This window comes from Euphorbia lathyris, chromosome 1, assembly GCF_963576675.1.
Source record: "Euphorbia lathyris chromosome 1, ddEupLath1.1, whole genome shotgun sequence".
Taxonomy (NCBI): Eukaryota; Viridiplantae; Streptophyta; class Magnoliopsida; order Malpighiales; family Euphorbiaceae; genus Euphorbia; species Euphorbia lathyris.
The window spans coordinates 142128269-142148425 of record NC_088910.1 but is presented as its reverse complement, the minus strand read 5'-3'; the positions used below and the strand labels follow the sequence as shown (position 1 = coordinate 142148425).

Genomic DNA, 20157 nt, shown 5'->3' with positions numbered 1-20157 from the left:
TTGGTTAGCTTGCCTTAATCACTAGGACTCGAATCTGAGATCGCTAGTTTAAGCGAATCAAGGCCTTCAACCACTCAAGTCAAACTTAATTAGTTAGTTTATCGGGAATTGAATTTGAATTCAATTGGATAATTTAAAAATAAAATAAAAAACATCAAAGTTTTAAAATAAGCACAAATTCTAATGGATGATTAAAAACAGAAAAATGACCTTCTCATATTAAAATACTCAATTAAAAATAAATAGTAGAAATTTTTAATTTTTTTTATGGAAGAAATTATTAATTATTTAAAAATGAATAACAACTCATAAATAGTAATTAAATCTCTACCCAAATGAAAGTACCAATTGTTATGTTTTGGAGAAGAATAGAATTAATGCAATTATATGTATTAAATTGTTGAAAATTTTTGGTAAATATTCCTAACAATAATACAGTTTGTTCCTCATTTTTTTATGGAAAATAAAATCTCTACTCAGTTGCGTTCACATGGACCCTGATGACCACGTAAATTTGGTCATTCACCGTTAGATCTAGACGGATTAAAATCCTAAGGTGGAGATTCAAAACATCCTAAGACATATATTTAATCCGCCTAGATCTAACGTTGAATGACCAAATTTACGTGGTCATCAGGGTCTATATGAACGCAACTGAATCTCTACTAGCGGGTTAAACCCCAAAAGGGGTCATTTATAAAAATTATTTCCAATCTGGTAATGTTTGGAAAATAATTCTTTTAAAAGGGTTATTTTCTCAACCCATCGCCGTAATGATACTATTACGGCGCGGTGGATCCATCGTAATGGTATAAAAGATAAGACGGATCCACCACCGTAACGAGACTATTTTTAACTATAAAGTAAAAAAAAAAGTTGCTTAAAGGAAATTATTTTCCAACCATTATCAAGTTAGTAATAATTCATTCAAATTATCTCTTTTAGGGTTTAACTCTTACTAGCTAGCTTCCTTACTTAGGCCTCCTTATATGGAAAAAAGTTGAATTTCCTTTATTGTCTCCGCGAAAAATTCTACTGTGGGCCGGAATTAGTAATGGTCCATCTACTAAGATAATATCACATTAGCAATTAAATTGGCGTGACATTATCTAAGTGATCGAGATCAGTAATAATCCTGTCCCATTATAAAAAAAATTGTTGTATCTACATATAAGTGTAGAAGAAGAAACCATTAATGTTAATTTGAGTCTTTAAATGTCTCGAGTCATTTAATCTAAAGATCTTGAGTTCCAGATTATGAAAATAGAATAAGTGTGTTGATATTTTCCATATTTGTTTATTTTTAGAATCTATTATGTTAATTTATCATAAAAACCTAACCGATTGATATTACCAATTTATTTCATGTTGTGTATGATTAATTCAAATAAAACAGAGAATAGAAATATAAAATTTAAAGTAACAGAAATTAAATGATAGTATGTGAAAGTATATGAAACATTCTAACAGAGTACAAAAGCATAGAGTTAAACAAAGTTAAGACATTAATGTTATTGACAATCGGCTCCCAGGATACAACATATTTTAGAAAGCAGATTCTGGGATTTTTCATTTTTTAATTGTATGTAAAACTGATTGTTCGGTTTTGTTTAAATAGAAGTCGAACAGATACGACTGTTCATGAATAGGGACTCCTTTTTTTGTGCAGCATTCGCGTCGCCCACGTCGAACATGTGCGCCATTAACCCAATAGGGTTCGGCGTTTCATAAACTAAAACTGAAATCGAATCTAATAGGTTGAAAAACCGAAATTCATTGATACTATAAATTATTTCGGTCAGGTTTGGTTTTTTAATTTCCTAATTAGCAAGACAAACATTAGTAAACTCATAGAAAAGTGTGTGGTCATTATCATTGGATTGGACATGAAACTTTTATAGTTCAAAAACAGATTGTAAATGTCTCATATTGTGGCTATTCAAAAGTTTCTTTGTTTTTTGAATTAAATGGATGACTTTAATTTGTACAATCTAATTTAGGGGTGTTTGGTTGCTCCTTTTCATGTTCTTTTTTACTTTTTCACTTTAAAAGGGAGAGTTTTAGGTGTTTGGTTAGTGACTTTCTGTTTGCCTTTTACATCTGAAAAGCAGCACTAGGTGTTTGGTTAGTGATCTCCTGTTTGCCTTTTACACTCGAAAAGCAGCATTCTACAAAAGCAGAGAATCTCTGCTTTTTGGAAAAACAGTTTTTTCCCAACAGCAAACAGCAAACCGTAACAGCAAACAGCAAAAAGAAACAACAAATAGTAGGTAAAACAAACGGACCCTTACACTATCAAACAAAGTTAGTTACGTACTGAAATTGGCTTAAAAGGTTAGTAAATGAAGTAGGTGACAATTACATTAAAAGTCTAATTCAGAAAATTAGTTCAATTTAAGTCAATATTTATTTGGTAATTGCAATTATTAGACCCCAAATTTTGATCCTCAAAACTGAAATTTATAGATTAGAGAACATTTCTAATTTTGAAATATCGATGGTTAATTAAAACCGGAAAAATTAACTCATTGGTCGATAGCTTTATTTTCCGCAAACTAGATAATGTGATTGGATTATGAGAGTTCATGTGTCAACCTGCAACTGCACAGAAGCAAGATCAAAGGGATCGTTGTCTAGAGAACATGCTCTGATATCTAAGTTAGTATACGAAATGACTGGAGGATGATCACAAACAGGAAACAAAAGATGTAAGCTAAATAGAGTGGATGGAGTTGTGTACCTTGAGCTGAACTTACTATATTTATACTGATATCGAGCTATATAGGAGGAAGTGTGCCAGATATCAGGGCCTGATATCCTCAAGCCCAATAGGACCTTGATTCTCAGGATCAGGCAGGATTATGGTAACGACTGAATCCTTGAATGGATCTAGTGAGACTTCCCGAATCAAACTTCCTAATACGTAGTCGTGCTACTTGATTTCACCGAGGAGATGTCACATGCTCTTTATCTATGAGAGTTGACATCGTTATATTTGTTTGATATGACTAGGCATTAGTCGGACGGATAGAAATTTTTGTCAACTATGTTTCATATTGTACGTAAAACAGTTGAAATAATTAAAAAAATATATATTTTTTTGTAATTTGTCTTTCATACCATACATAAAAGTCAGTCATTTTCAACATGACTGTCATGTCAATATACAAATGATTTTTTTCCTGTCTGAAATCACCAAAGTGACTTTATTAAAATAAAAAAAGAAAATCCAATGGCTTAAATGAAACAAAATGAACTTTCATTGACCTTGTTTAAACAAACTTCAAAAACTTCAGTAACTATCAGTACAATCAATCCAATAAATTCTTATATATAAAGACTTGAAGCTATAGCAACCATCTATTCTATTCATCAAAACTTCATTAAATTCTCCTCAACTTTCTTCCTCCATATAAACAATATAAATAATTTTCACCGTTTAGTTCAAGAGGCTCTGATACAATGTTATGGAACCAATTGAACTAAAAGCTCAATCTGATAGTTAAGACTCAATCATAAATCTTATATTAATCTCTAATAGTAATGGTCCCTTCCACACAGATGATGCTACGTCATTTCACGTGTTGATGTGGCATCATATGAGTGGAAGGGCCAGTACTAATCCTGGTCCACAATATAATTTGTGTATTACTAAATACCGTCCCTAAATTACTTATCACCGCCTCCATTTAGACCTTTTTACCCTTCTCATAATTTTGCTAAAATCATAAATCCGAACAACAATAATTGAAATTATGAAAATGATTGATGTGTGACAACCCAAACCTCGGAAATGGATGATTACAAGTCGGGAACATTAAAATTTACATTTTTTTTTATCAAGAACTCATGAAAATAATATATTTTTTTATGATATTTTTACATTTTTCGTGACAAAAAATTGGAGAATTTTGCATTTTTCGTCATAAAAGATTGAACGATTTAGTATTTTTCATCACTAAAAATTTTACAATTTTGCACTGGTCAAAATTTGGCTTAAACGGATCGCATCCGTTCGGCCCACGGCGGGAACGGATGCCGCATCCGTTTAGACCAAATTTTGGCCGATTCTCTCTCATAAAAAAAATTGAGTTTTGAATTTTTTTATGAAAAGTACAAAATTGTCTAAATGGAGGCGGTAACAAGTAATATGGAACGGTAAATAGCAAAACCCTATAACTTCTCTATATAAAGACTTGAACCTAGCAACCTTCTATTCCATTCATCAAAACTTCATTAAACTCTCAATTTTCTTCAAAATGATGAATTCAACCAACAAAACACTCATTTTCTTCTCAATTTTTCTTACTTTCTTCTCTCCAACTCATCCTACAAAAACTCACAAACCTTGCAAAGAACTAGTCCTCTATTTCCATGACATACTCTACAATGGAAACAACTCTCAAAATGCAACTTCTACCATTGTTGCATCACCACAAGGTTCTAATTTAACAATCTTAGCACCAAATTTCCATTTTGGGAATATTGTTGTGTTTGATGATCCGATAACATTAGACAACAATCTTCATTCTTCTCTGATTGGTAGAGCACAAGGTTTGTACATTTACGACACGAAAAACACTTTCACTGCTTGGTTAGGGTTCTCTTTTGTGCTTAATTATACACAACATCATGGTACTATAAACTTCGCCGGAGCCGACCCGATTATGATCAAATCGAGGGATATTTCGGTCGTCGGAGGTACTGGAGATTTTTTCATGCACCGTGGTGTTGCTACTATTATGACTGATGCTTTTGAAGGTGAAGTTTATTTTAGACTTCGAGTTGATATTAAATTTTATGAGTGTTGGTAAGAAATTTAATTTGGTTTAGCTTTCTGTATTTGTGTAAAAAAAGTCAATTGTCTCCTTATACTTTTAAAATGTGCAATTAACCCACTTAATTTGTTTAAAATGACATATTAATCCCCTAAAATCCACGTGCCGGAATAAGAATAGCAATGGTAAATAATTTTAGTTCCCACTTTTTTTATGTAAGACACTGTTTTGTCACTCTATTTTGAAAAAAACATTATAAGATCCATATATTTGTCAATATTAACCCTTTGGTCATTTTATCTATTTTTTTTAGATTTTAACTGTACGTTAACTTTCAGGACAGTCATAGTACAATACAATATGACCATTTTGCTCTGTTATTTTATGTCCGTCTATTTATGCCAATTATAACAGTTGAAATCGAAAAAATAGACGGGATGACCAAAGGGTTAATGGTGACAAAGGATAGATACCTTATAAAGTGTTTTTCAAAATAGAGGGACTAAATAATGCGTTAGGTAAAAAGGAGGGGACTAATAAAATTATTTACCCACAAGAAGATATTTTGGACAAGTTGAAATTTGTACATTTTAAGCAAATTCAAGGGGTTAATAGATCATGTTAAAAAAGTTCAAGGGACTAATAGGTACATTTTAGAAAATCAACTGATCATTTTAAGCAAGTTCACGTGGTAAATAGAATTTTTATAAAGTATAAGGGGGCACTTGACTCTTTTAAACAAGTACAAGGAGCTAAAGATGTATTAAGGCTTATGTACGACGATTGGAGCTGGTTGTTTGATGTATCTACATCATTTAATGTACTTTATAGTTTGTTGCCTAAGTTAATAATGGATATTTTATCGCGGGGATGAAAATTCGGATTATCATATCATGTTCGAGTTGTATTATTTGTACGTTTATATGATTATATATGATATAAATATAAAAAAGTTTTGGATGAATCGGGTCGTTTCAATTTGATATTTTTATAATTATATTATCTTGTCAGAAATTATCACTCTGTATAAGAAGTGAAAGTATGAGTATAGTTTTTTTTTTCATTTTCATATTTTTAAATAGGATACAAGGTGTAAAAATATCTCTAACGTTGACAGCTATGAACAATTTTATTCCTAACGTTCGAATTGGTATAATTTTACCTCTAATATTGGTAGCCAAGAGCAATTTTACTCCTTACGTTGGCAAGTTGTGTCGATTTCAGACATCATTATAAAACACATATATTTTTTTCTTATTATGCACCAGTTGCATATCAGTTCGTTCTAAAAAAATTAATTCTATTTTTTACTCCGTATGATCAATTAATTCTATTTTTTTGCAAGTTCAAGGGGTAACTGAACATTTTATGTAAGTTGAGGAGGCTACCATGACACTTTAAAAGTTTAGGGGACCAATTAAACTTTTTAGACAAGTTGAGGAGGCAAATGATGTATTAAGCCTTTGTTTTTTTGATTTAAATGGATGAGTTTGTAATTTGTACACTATCAACAAGACAGTTAGTTACGTACTGAAAATGGCTTTAGAGGTAAGAATTAATAATCCAAGAAGATTAGGACAGGAAGTAAGTAGGTGACAATTACATAAAAAGTCTAATTCAGAAAAAATTGTTCAATTTAAGTCAATTTTTATTTGGTAATCTCAATTATTAAACCTAAAAAATTATGATTAGAGAATATTTCTAATTTTGAATCATAAATGGTTAACCCAAAACGGAAAAATTAACCAATTGATCGAGAGCTAAGTTTGTAAAAAACGCCAATCGCAAATCGGACATTTAGGGAGTTCAGCTATTAATTGAGAATTAATAGAAAATTATTTTTTTGCATGAAAGATTAGGACGCGATTAAGTGGTTAGACATTTCAACTAGGTTGGCACCCCTAGCACACCAAATCAACCCGAAATATTATTAATTAAAAAAAAGAAAATTACAAAGGGGGAAAGAAAATAAGAAGGTTCAAAGCAGAAAAATTTAGAAAAACGTGTTAGACAAACAATTATGTCTGTCTTCAAAATGTTAGATGTGATTAACCAAAAAACGAAACGAACACAGAAAAACATACGAACAGTAAAACTGGAAATTAAAAGGAAAGAGATAGACAAATCTGAGGCCTGTATTAGCAGTTTCTTTAAGACAAATGTCGTCGCTATTGACCATCGTCTCCCAGGATACAACAGATTACACAAGCGAACTCAAATCGTGTGTAGCCTAGTTATCACCGGAGTAGGAAAACAAGACATTATGAACAGATTGATAGTAGAAAAAATTTCAGAGAATATTTTTTCTAACCGTTTGTGAATTTGACAATCCATTCTATATAAATAGAACTTGAAATGATATGTCTTTTCACGAACGAACACGACTGTACACGGACAGACATGACTGTTTACGTACGAACACGACTGTTCACGAAGGACACGACTGTTTATGAAAGGAGGTGTTTGTTGGTATTAAAATTAACATATGATTTTATTCAAAATTTTCCAACAATCTCCCACATGAATAAAATTAAAAACGAGACGATTACGATGTGGTGATAACTTTCTACAGAAGATATCTGCATATGATAGGTAGCTAATGTACCTTGAACCTTCCCTTGTGAAAGTATATTTACTTTACTGGCTGACTAGTAGACGCGATGTCTTTGAACTATTCTGCCGTTTGTGTAAACGATGATATACCCCACACAGATATCAACATAACACAGTATGGTTCTCATGGTTATGTTCGTTATGGTCATGAACATCGCCTGGTTCTGTGAGAGTTTAAGAGAACTAGGCCCCAGACTAGTCTCCATCGAAGCGACCCCGCTTCACTCTGACATAGGTGATTTATTTGCTCAGACGCACAATGTATCATTAAAAGCATGTAGCTTGACCTTTTCCCGTTGGTGTCACTGTTTACATCTAGGAATGGACGAGGGTTTAACCACCACAGTGAACGCGCAAGGTTTATGCAAATCAAAACGAAACGAACGCAGAAAAATATGTAAACAGTAAAACTGGAAATTAAAAGGAAAGAGATAGACAAATCTAAGGCTTGTATTAGCAGTTTCCTTAAGACAGATGTCGTCGCTATTGACGATCGTCTCCCAGGATACAACATATTACGCAAGTGAACTCAAACCGTGTGTAGCCTAGTTATCACTGGAGTAGGAAAACAAGACATTATGAACAGATTGATAGTAGAAAAAATTCTTTTTCTAACCGTTTGTGAATTTGACAATCCATTCTATATAAATAGAACTTGAAATGATATGTCTTTTCACGAACGAACACGACTGTATACGGACAGACATGACTGTTTACGTACGAACACGACTGTTCACGAAGGACACGACTGTTTATGAAAGGAGGTGTTTGTTGGTATTAAAATTAACATATGATTTTATTCAAAATTTTCCAACAATCTCCCACATGAATAAAATTAGAAACGAGACGATTACGATGTGGTGATAACTTTCTACAGAAGATATCTGCATATGATAGGTAGCTAATGTGCCTTGAACCTTCCCTTGTGAAAGTCTATTTACTTTACTGGCTGACTAGTAGACGCGATGTCTTTGAACTATTCTGTCGTTTGTGTAAACGATGATATACCCCACACAGATATCAACATAACACAGTATGGTTCTCATGGTTATGTTCGTTATGGTCATGAACATCGCCTGGTTCTGTGAGAGTTTAAGAGAACTAGGCCCCAGACTAGTCTCCATCGAAGCGACCCCACTTCACTCTGACATAGGTGATTTATTTGCTCAGACGCACAATGTATCATTAAAAGCATGTAGCTTAACCTTTTCCCGTTGGTGTCACTGTTTACATCTAGGAATGGACGAGGGTTTAACCACCACAGTGAACGCGCAAGGTTTATGCAAATCAAAACGAAACGAACGCAGAAAAATATGTAAACAGTAAAACTGGAAATTAAAAGGAAAGAGATAGACAAATCTAAGGCTTGTATTAGCAGTTTCCTTAAGACAGATGTCGTCGCTATTGACGATCGTCTCCCAGGATACAACATATTACGCAAGTGAACTCAAACCGTGTGTAGCCTAGTTATCACCGGAGTAGGAAAACAAGACATTATGAACAGATTGATAGTAGAAAAAATTCCAGAGAATATTTTTTCTAACCGTATCTGAATTTGACAATCCATTCTATATAAATAGAACTTGAAAGGATATGTCTTTTCACAAATGAACACGACTGTACACGGACATACACGACTGTTCACGTACGAACACGACTGTACACAACAGACATGACTGTTCATGAAAGGAGGTATTTGTTTGTATATAAATTAATATATAATTTTATTCAAAATTTTCCAACAAAACGAACATGAGCAACATTACAAAGGTCGTCAAAAACAGACGATTGACAAAAATGAGGAGCCGAGTGCCACCATGTAAGAGCAGTTGCCGATTTGCCAAAGTGGGCAAGTTGATCCGCTGCTTGATTGCCCTTCCGATAGATATGAGAGATTCTGCAATTCATATTCGTCAATCTAGCTAAACACTGAAGCCAGTCTTGTCTAATTTTCCAGAGAGCCATAATAGACTTTCTGTTTAACAAATCAACCGCATATGCAGAATCTGATTCAATCCAAAGATTGTGCCACCCCTGTTCCCAGGCAGATTCTATTGCGAAAATAATAGCAGTCAGCTCGGCAATGTACGCATAGGAACTAGGGAGGTTAATAGCATAGCGACCAGTAGCAAACCCTCAGAAATGTTTGAAAATCCCACTAGTTCCGACGATACCAAGCGCACCGTCCGCCGCTCCGTCGGTATTTTTAATAGAAAATTAATTTTGAATTTGTATTTTTATATTTTTTTTATTGTTTGTTTATAAAAAAACAAACAATAATTGTTACTCTATTCTTTATGACTGAAAAAAACTGAACTGAACTGAAACTAAAATAATAATATAATCCTTTAAAAATAGCAATAATTAAAATAAAAATTTGATAAAATTAATAATAATGATAAATTACTAAACTAAACTGATTACTGAACTGAACTGAACTGATTGTTACTGAAATTAAGTAATAAAGAACAGAACCCGACTGGTAAAGAAACATACAGCAATAATTGTACCAAATAGCTGCAAATAAACATACAACAAATAAACAATAAAAATGTGGGCTGGCGACTAATTTCAAACCAATTAAATCCTATACTTACAAACCTAGCAACCATAAAGAATTCAGAATTTTCTCCCTTTTGTGGAGTGCTAGGGCTAGGGTTTCTTGCTGCAAAAACTGCTATTTTCCTTGCCTATTTTCAATCGAATCTTCTCGCTAGGATATTTACTGTTACGCTACTGTTTTCGTGAGTACGATGGAATCATTTGTGCAGGCTGCGTCGGACCTCACGTTTGAGGCGGAACAGGTGGGGGGAGTGATGTTAGGGCAGGAAGATATGGTGATTCCACCGGAACAGAGCTGGTCTTTCATTGGTCGGTTTGTTACCAATCGGCCGATCAAAGAACTGAATATGCATAATGCTATGACGGATAGCTGGAGACCGTCGAAAGGTTTGGTGGTGGAAACGCTAGACCCCTCTACGTTTCGCTTCATATTTTATCATCCATGGGAAAGAGATAGAGTGCTTGATGGGGGACCGTGGGTATTTGATCAACAGCTCCTGTTAATGGCAAGGCTGGAGGAGGGGCAGGACTGGCGAGATATTATATTTGCTATGGTGAATATATGGGTGCAGGTTTATGATCTTCCGGTGGGGTATAAATCGGAGAGGGTAGTTAAACACATTGGTAACTCAATGGGGGGCTATGTGGAATCTGACGCCAATAATTTCCCTGGTTTCAATCGCTCGTACATGCGTCTTCGGATTACTATGGATGCTCGTCAACCCTTGAAAAGGAAAATGCAGATAGGAAGGGAAGGTGAAGCTCCCTCCTGGATTACCTTCAAGTATGAACGTCTGCCTACCTTCTGTTTCTACTATGGCATAATCGGCCATAGTGATAAGTTCTGTCCTCAACTTCTTGAGCACCCTAACCCAGCTGCTGCCATTAGACCATATGGCCCTTTTCTCCGTGCACCAACACGTAGAATGCTTGCTCAACAACAACCACCATCTCCATGGCTGTTATCATCACTACAAAGTAAAACTATTGGAGAGATACCGTGTGATGCAAGGAAAGACGGGACGCACGTGGCAAAGTTTGTTAATGATGTCAAACGGAAGCGGGGGGCAGAACCGGATGCGGACAATTCTAGTACTTCGGGATCGATGGAATGTGAGGAGGAGACACAGGAAGGTACGGATTCTATCAAGAACAAATTGGCAGGCCTTGATTCTGGGGCCGGCCAGAAGCAATGAGTACCTTAAGCTGGAACTGCCGGGGAATAGGCAACCCCAGGACAGTTCGAATGTTACGGGACCTAGTGTCGCATTATCAGCCTGATTTTATTTTTCTAATGGAAATAAAGTGTGCTCGTGTTAAAATTGATTCAATAAAAAAGAAACTTTCTTATGCTGGTGTTTTTATTATTGATGCTATTAACGGTGGTGGTGGTTTAGCTTTGCTTTGGAAATTGAATAATTCTGTCCATCTCTTGGGTTCCTCTAGAAATTATATTGATGTTCGTGTGACTTTACTGGGTTTGCCGGAGTATCGATTAACTGGTTTTTATGGTTTTCCTGAGCGCTCTCGTCGTTGGGATTCTTGGAATTTGTTGAAACACCTTTTTGGGGTCTCAAATTTACCTTGGTTGGTAATAGGGGACTTCAACGATTTATTATTTCAGACAGAGAAGCATGGGGGTCGCAGACATCCTTCTAATTTGCTTGATGGTTTTGCTGATGCCCTTAGTTTCTGTGGTCTTTATGAAGTGCCTATGCAAGGCCATGAGTTCACTTGGGAGAAGAGTTGGGGTACGCCTGATTTTGTTGAGGAGAAACTTGATAGGGGCTTAGCTACTTCGGAGTGGAATTCTTTGTTCCCAACTGCTGTTCTTATTAATGAGGAAGCGTCTGCTTCGGACCACTCAGCTTTAGTTCTCATTCCTACTATTGCTGACCGAGGGGGAAGGAACAAAAACTTCAGGTTCGAAAATGCATGGTTAAGTGAAGGAGAGTGTCGGGATAGGGTCGTGGATGCGTGGAACTCGGCTGCGTGTCAGGACGTGGTGCTTAGGCAGTCTCGGTGTGGAGAGCAGCTGCAGGTTTGGGGAAACGAGCTTCGTGCGTGTTTTACGATGCAGCTTCGGTCTTGTAGGACTGAAATTTCCAGCCTTAGGGGCCGGCGGGATCAGCAGGCTCAACGTCTCTTGTTAGCAGCTCGGGTTTGCCTTGAGAGTATCCTTCTTCAACAAGAAACGTATTGGCACCAACGTGCAAAGAAGCATTGGTTGAAAGATGGAGACTTGAATTCACGCTTCTTCCATGTAGCTGTAACAAATAGAAGGAAGAAGAACACTGTTGATCGGCTGCGTAAGGAGAATGGGGATTGGTGCGATTGGTCATCAGGTCTGGATTCCTTAATTCAGTCTTATTTTACAAATCTTTTTGCTTCCCAGGGTTGTGATATGGATGACATTCTGGACAATGTGGTACCGAAGCTACCAGTTGCAGAATGTGCAGAGTTGGAGCGTGATTTTGAAGCGGAGGAGGTGAAATGTGCGATCTTTTCTATGCATCCGGATAAAAGTCCAGGCCCTGATGGTTTCAACCCAGGCTTCTATCAGAAATTCTGGGATGTGGTTGGCATTGAGGTGACTAATGCTTGTCTTTCTTGGTTGAATTCAGGGCTTCTCCCAGATAATATTCATGATACAAACATCATTTTAATTCCAAAAAAGATAAAACCTGAGGTGCTCTCGGATATGCGTCCAATTGCATTGTGCAATGTTATCTATAAGGTGGTTTCGAAAGTCTTGTCCAATCGAATCAAGCAGGTTTTACATCTAGTTATCTCTCCATCCCAGAGTGCTTTTATTCCTGGGCGACTGATTACTGACAATGTGATGCTGGCTTTTGAGGTTAACCATTATATTCATCAGAAATCTAACAGACAGAGTGGGATTGCAGCTTTAAAACTTGATATGTCAAAAGCTTATGATCGAATGGAGTGGACTTTCTTGGAGAAGATGATGTTGCGGCTAGGTTTTCCGGTTCAGATGGTGTCTCTTGTGATGCAATGTGTTAGTAAGGTGCGTTATTCAGTGGTGAATGGGAATCATGTAGTTGGACCGATTATTCCTCAGCGTGGGCTTCGTCAAGGGGATCCAATTTCCCCTTATCTTTTTATTATTTGTGCTGAACGTCTGTCCTTATTTTTGTCAAAGCTGGAAGATCAAGGTGTTATTCATGGGTGTACAGTAGCTCATAATGCGCCTTCTATTTCCCATCTGTTCTTTGCAGATGATAGTTATTTTTTCTTTCGAGCTAATCAGGAGGAAGCGACAGCAATTAAGTTGGGGCTGACGGCTTACGAAAAGGCTTCTGATCAGAAGATTAACTTTGACAAGTCGTCTATTTCTTTTAATAAAAATTGTTCCCCTGCGGTATCGGGTTTGGTGAGTTCTATTCTAGGTGTTTCTTCTGTCTCCATTCCTGAGAAGTATTTAGGCTTGCCATCAATTATGGGTCGCAGTAGAGTGGATGCGCTGGGTTTTGCTGTGGATATGGTTCGGTCGTGGCTTCGTAGTTGGAAGGCCCGATTCCTTTCTCGAGCCGGTAAAGAGGTTATGATTAAGTCGGTTATTCAGGCTTTGCCTACATACGTAATGGGGCTTTTTTTGTTGCCTGGTAATTGTTGTACAGAAATTGAGAAGTTGATGGCGGGCTTCTGGTAGGGCTCTTCGGATTCGGGTAGAGGTGTTCATTGGCGGTCTTGGGATCGTTTATGTATTCCTAAGAAATATGGTGGAATGGGCTTCAGGAAAATTGGGCTTTTTAACTTAGCTTTATTGGCAAAACAAGGTTGGAGGGTTCTGAACTCTCCAAGTTCGCTGGTGGCTCGTGTCTATAAAGCTATATATTTCCCCGACTGTTCCTTACTTGAAGCTTCACTTGGTGATTGTCCGAGCTTTATTTGGCGTAGTATAATGGAGGCGGTGCCTATGCTGAAACAGGGTTTACGGAGGCTAGTGGGGTCGGGCTCTAATGTTAGTATCTGGGATGATCCTTGGCTTCCCGAGTCTAATTTCCCTTTTATTGAGTCGGATAGAATTGATGGGTTGGAGTTAGAGACCGTTGATGAGCTCTTCCATGAGGAGGGTCGAAGGTGGAATTGGGAGTTAATCAATGGTATTTTTTCCCCGCGGGATCAAGTTCTAATTGCTCAAGTTCCGTTGAGCCGCCGTATTGTGGAGGATCGATGGTTCTAGTCGGACGAGCGGAGTGGAGAATACTCAGTTAAGAGCGAGTATAAGCAGCTAGCTAAGGATAGTATTCAGCTTCCTGTCACTGTTTGTAATTGGAGGGGTATTTGGCGCCTTGTTGTTCCCCCTAAGGTCCGTAGCTTTCTTTGGCAGGTGCTATCAGGAAGCTTCCCCACCTTAGTTGCGCTCCGTGATCGATTCGTGCAACTTAATGTCCAGTGTCTGGGTTGTGGAGCGGGTAGTGAGGACTCTTTTCATGTGTTGTGCGCCTGCAAGCTAGCTAGGGAGGTTTGGGCTCTTACTCCGATTGGTGACATTAGTGCCCTTTTTTCCTCCTTCTCTGATGTGTGGAGTTTTTTCATGGGTCTTCCTCGAGCTCAACTGGAGATCGCTGCGGTGACGTGTTGGGCTGTGTGGTGCAATCGTAATAACCGTGTGTGGAAGGACAAGGCGATGCCGGCGGGTCAGATTGTGCAGCGGGCAGCGGCCTTCTTGGACGCTTGGCGTGCTGCTCGCTCTTTTCCTACGACGCAAGCCGTGGTTCCAGCTGTTACAGGAGGATGTCCCCCTCCAGCGGGAAGCCTGAAGCTCAACGTTGATGCCGCTCTGTTTGTAAATGAAGCTGTTGCCGGGTTCGGAGGGGTGCTTCGCCCGGAGTCCGGCACATTTGTTGCGGCGAAAACAGGCTTGGTCTCGTTTCACACCGATGCAACATTAGTTGAGGCGCTTTCCATTAGGGAGGTTCTAAGTTGGATTAAAGACAATGCATGGAGTAATGTTATTATTGAGTCGGATTCTTTAATTGTTGTTCAGTCAATGGCCCAAGCATTGGAGGATTCCTCTCCTTTTAATGCCATAGTCAAAGATTGTAGGATATTATTAAACGAGCTCTCAGATTGCTCTATTAAGTTTGTCCGTCGTATGGCAAATTCGGTTGCTCATAGGTTAGCTAGAAGTATCATCGATCCAATTGCTCGGGGTGAGTGGTTTTCTGTACCCTCCGATATTATTTGTAATGCTTTTGCTATTCCTTCTTAATATATGATTTCCTTTGGAGTTTCAAAAATATATATATAATTTATTGGGTTAAGGTACAAAAATACCAATAACGTTTTAGGTAAGGAGCAATTTTACCCCTAACGTTTAAATGATGTAATTTTACCCTTAACCTCGGAAGCCAAAAACAATTTTACCCCTAACGTTGATAAATTGGGTCAATTTAAAAATTATTCAGCAAACTGTCTTTTTGGTCATAAATCTTGTCATCTACACTTTATACATGCGGTATTTTATCAGCAACAAATCACAAACATATGTTGGAATGTGGAAAAAAATAAAAAAAATATACTGTCTTTTTGAATGAATTAGATAAAAAAAATCAAAAATTCACCGAATTTATAAATATTAATCTCAAATTCTATTATTAAATTATCAATACCAAAAGAGGCAAGCTCAATACCAAAAAAAAAAATTATAAAAAACATGAAATCTTTTTTTAGAACGAATTGTTAAGCAATGTATTAAACATTTTCTAAGTAGTGAATTGCTATTCACTGCCCATATTTTACTAGTTATTGCCTCCTCTTTTATAATTTTGCCCTTTTGATAAAAATATCTCAAAAACTCTCATTCTCTCATTCATAATCTTTCAACTCTCTAAATCGTCCATTTTCGGAGTTCTCGGGTTCAAACGACAATTTCAAAAATAAAATTACCTCGTCCTCGAAATCGTCCATTTTCGGAGTTCTCAAGTTCAAACTCATCGATTATTTTTAGAATTTCAGTTTTGCTCAGAAGAGAGAAACACTTAACAGTTTTTGAAAGAAATATATGACAAGGGCAAAATTGTCAATATAGAAGTGATACGGATCGGTTTCGTCTGAAAGTTTTAATCGTAAACTAACAAAGATATTTCTTCTCTAGCTAAACTAGAAGGAGTGAATCCCGGGTTTTATGGACTAAATCCATAGGAAATAAGAATTCCCCATTGTTGAAGGTGAAAACCTTAACAAGCTTCTTGAAGAAGATTAATATTTGATTGATAAAAAGTTAAAGAACAATTACAAGGAAGAGATGTATTTATACAATCTCAAAACCCTAAAGCAAATTACATAAAAGGGTAAGTCACTTAATTAGTTAAAATGATAAAGATAAGGGTAAAATGGGTTGAAAGTAAATGGATGGCATGGATGGTAAATAGGGAAGATCAGATATGGTCCCCAACACAAGAACTTGGTGAAGAAGTATCCTCCAGGCGGGACACGCCCCGCGTGGGTCTTGCTACGCCCCGCATGGTGAAGTTCCTGAACTTGGTGCGTCTCGTTGATGAGGTTCACGCGTGGCGTCTCTGGCATTACGCCCCGCGTAGTTGACCTCCTGGGTAGAACTCGTTCCGGATGCCTGATCTGCGCCCCGCGTGCCTGAGCTCCTGAACTGTCCTCCGAAAATAGGACCCTCCACGCTCCGCGCACGAGGAGGCACGCTCCGCGCACGAGGAGGCACGCCCCGCGTGCTCTGCTGGTTGCCTTTGTCCTCGTCTTTCACGGTTGGCTCTCCCCGGATCTCGTACTTCGCTCTTCCTCCGACTTCCTTCGTACGAACCCGATCCCAGAAAGAGATGCCCCGCATCAAGAAGCAGTAACTAGTAAATTGGAGGCGGTAAATAACAACGCCCTTTTTAAACTACCCCCAATATTGAGTGACCATCAATACAACTACCCCCAATAAATTTCCCTTATATAAAGACTTTAGAAACCTAGCAACCATCCATTCCATTCATCAAACTTCAAAATCATTTTCAAAACGATGACTCCAACCAACAAAACACTGTCCGAATGATTTTTTTTAGAGATAAGGTGTAAAAATACCCATAATGTTTACAGTTAAAAGCAGTTTTACTCATAACATTTAAAATGATGTAATTTTACTCTTAACGTTGGCAGTCAAGAGCAATTTTACCTCTAACATTGACAAGTTAGGTTAATTTGATAAATAATTCATCAAATTGTGTTTTCGGTCATGAATCTTGTCACATACAGTTCACATGTGCGTCATTTTCTCACTAATTAGTAACAGGTCACAAACATATGATTAAATGAGATTTTTTTTAAAAAAAAATACTGTATTTTACACGAGATGGATAAAAAAATTCAAATATTTTGCCAAATTTAAAAATTTAAATTTCAATTCTATTATTAAATCATAAAAAATATAATTTTTTTAGAATCAACACACGTGCAATTGGTACAGAATAATGAACAAAATATCTGCATTTTATAATAATGTCTGAAATTGACTCAATTTGTCAAGATTAGGGGTAAAATTGCTTTTCACTGCCGACGTTAAGGATAAAATTGCACCATTTTAAACGTTAGAGATAAAATTGCTTATATCTGGAAACATTAAAGATATTTTTACACTTTATTTTTTTTAACTAACTTCAAACTTCAGTAACGGTTGCTAATATTAACCCGATAAATTCCCCTTATATAAAGACCTGAACCTATAGCAACCTTTTCATTCCATTCATCAAAACTTCATTAAACTCTCAACTTTCTTCCTCCATAGAAATCAAAATGATGAATTCAACCAACAAAATACTCATTTTGAAAAGGTAACTGAACTACATTTCCAATGTGGATTTCATGTCATAGTTCAAGGGGTTTTTTCAAAAGTTAACTGAACTACGTATTCAACTAAATTTTGGTTCAATAAAATCATTAAACTTTACTTTTTATTTTAATACAGTCATTCTAACCAATTCAAACACAAAAAGTCACCGAAATAATGATGTAACAACCATACTAAAAAGAACTCTTTTACGTATAACATAAAAGCCATATGACAACCAGTGAAAGCTAAAAAAAAACATGTATTTTTTACCAGTCATGTGACAGTTTCAAACAGTTGAAATAAGTAATAAAAAAATATAATTTTTTTCTATCATTTGGCTTTCATACCATACATAGAAGTCAATTGTTCTCAACGCGACTATCATATGATATGAACGGATTTAGAGGAGGGCTAGGGGGAGGGGGTTGAGCACCCACCGGTTGTCAAAAAATGCTGAAATTTCTATGTAAAATGTATACGGGGTTTTGGGTTTTTAGGTAAAAACATCCAAAATATATCAATTTGGTATCCATAAATCACGATAGGTCAACACAAATACTCATAAATCATGAGAGACCGCCACAAGCACCCTTTATCAGTCAATCATGTATCCGTCATTAGTCACATCAATAGTCAAATGATTTTTTCTGTCTGAAATGACCAGAGTGACTTTATTGAATTACATAAATAAATTCAAGGGAAAATTACATAGCAATTCATCTTTTAAAAACTATTTACAACTATGTCAAATCATAATTTTGGATTATGTCAAGCTAGTTAAAATCAGTACTTTTAATATATTTAAGGATTAGAATTTATAAATTAGAAGTCTAAAATATATTTTCTACGGTTTATGGTTTATGAATTAGAGTCTAGAATCTTTAAATTATGATATAAAATCATAATATATAGAAAATAATGACATATTAAGTATTAAGTTTGATGATATGACTTAGTTGTAATTTTGTACTTAATTATGATATTCATGTAATTGACCCTAAATTCAATGCCTGTATGGAATTCAATAACTCTTTGTAAACTAACTTCAAACTTCCGTGACAGTCTGTTATAGGGATTTGAATCTGGACCTGCTGAAATGGGTTTTGAGACCTTTATAATAAAAAGTTTGTATTTATTTCCCTTTCTATTTTATTTTAAGGTTAAAATGTTTATAAACCTTAATCGGTTACCCAAATTTCATTTAGTTTCTAATTGTTCAAAATATCCATAACGTGCTAGTTTAACTTAATTAATTAAATCTCCTAGTAGACCTATTATCTTAAAAATGGTATTCCTTCAATTAATAACCAATGTTCTAATCAATTGACTAAACCCTTATAACATAAACATTTAGTCAAATGATAACTACCATAAGTATAATTCAACCATTTTTGCATTCGAAAATATAAATATTTACAAAAAAAATAAAAAATAAAGTAAAAAATAATAAATTACCTCGGACAAAATGGGTATCTACAACTACCAGTACAACTACCTCAAAAAACTTCCCCTTATTTAAAGACTTGAAACCTATAACAACCATCTATTCCATTCATCAAAACTTCATTAAACTCTCCTCAAACTTTCTTCCTCCATAGAAACAACATAAATCATTTTCAAAATGATGAATTCAACCAACAAAACACTCATTTTCTTCTCCATTTTGCTCACTTTCTTCTCTCCATCTCATCCTACAAAAACTCACAAACCTTGCAAAGAACTAGTCCTCTATTTCCATGACATACTCTACAATGGAAACAACTCTCAAAATGCAACTTCTTCCATTGTTGAATCACCACAAGGTTCTAATTTAACAATCTTAGCACCCAATTTCCATTTTGGGAATATTGTTGTGTTTGATGATCCGATAACATTAGACAACAATCTTCATTCTTCTCCGATTGGTAGAGCACAAGGTTTATACATTTACGACACTAAAAACACTTTCACTGCTTGGTTAGGGTTCTCTTTTGTGCTTAATTATACACAACATCATGGTACTATAAACTTCGCCGGAGCCGACCCGATTATGATCAAATCGAGGGATATTTCGGTCGTCGGAGGTACTGGAGATTTTTTCATGCACCGTGGTGTTGCTACTGTTATGACTGATGCTTTTGAAGGTGAAGTTTATTTTAGACTCCAAGTTGATATTAAATTTTATGAGTGTTGGTAAGAAATTTAATTTTTTTTAGCTTTCTGTATTTGTCCAAAAAAATCAATTGTCTCCTTATACTTTTAAAATGTTCAATTTATCCACTCAACTTATTTAAAGTGACATATTAACCCTCTAAAATCCACGTGGCGGAATAAGAATAGCTAGGGTAAATAATTTATTAGTTTCAACATTTTTACGTAAAACACTGTTTAGTCACCATATTTTGAAAAAAC

At 36.0% G+C, this 20157-nt stretch overlaps 2 protein-coding genes across 2 annotated transcripts; both read left to right on the top strand.

Annotated features, from left to right (window-relative positions):
• Window positions 1-4262: 4262 nt before the first annotated feature.
• LOC136219791 (disease resistance response protein 206-like) lies at window positions 4263-5574 on the top strand. Its single transcript, XM_066007335.1, has one exon. It carries the CDS (start codon window positions 4263-4265, stop codon window positions 4812-4814), a length of 552 nt encoding a protein of 183 aa, XP_065863407.1. The 3' UTR covers window positions 4815-5574.
• A 13816-nt stretch (window positions 5575-19390) lies between these two features.
• On the top strand, window positions 19391-19942 carry LOC136219783 (disease resistance response protein 206-like). Its single transcript, XM_066007323.1, has one exon. The coding sequence runs from the start codon at window positions 19391-19393 to the stop codon at window positions 19940-19942; it is 552 nt and encodes a 183-aa protein (XP_065863395.1).
• Window positions 19943-20157: the final 215 nt, after the last annotated feature.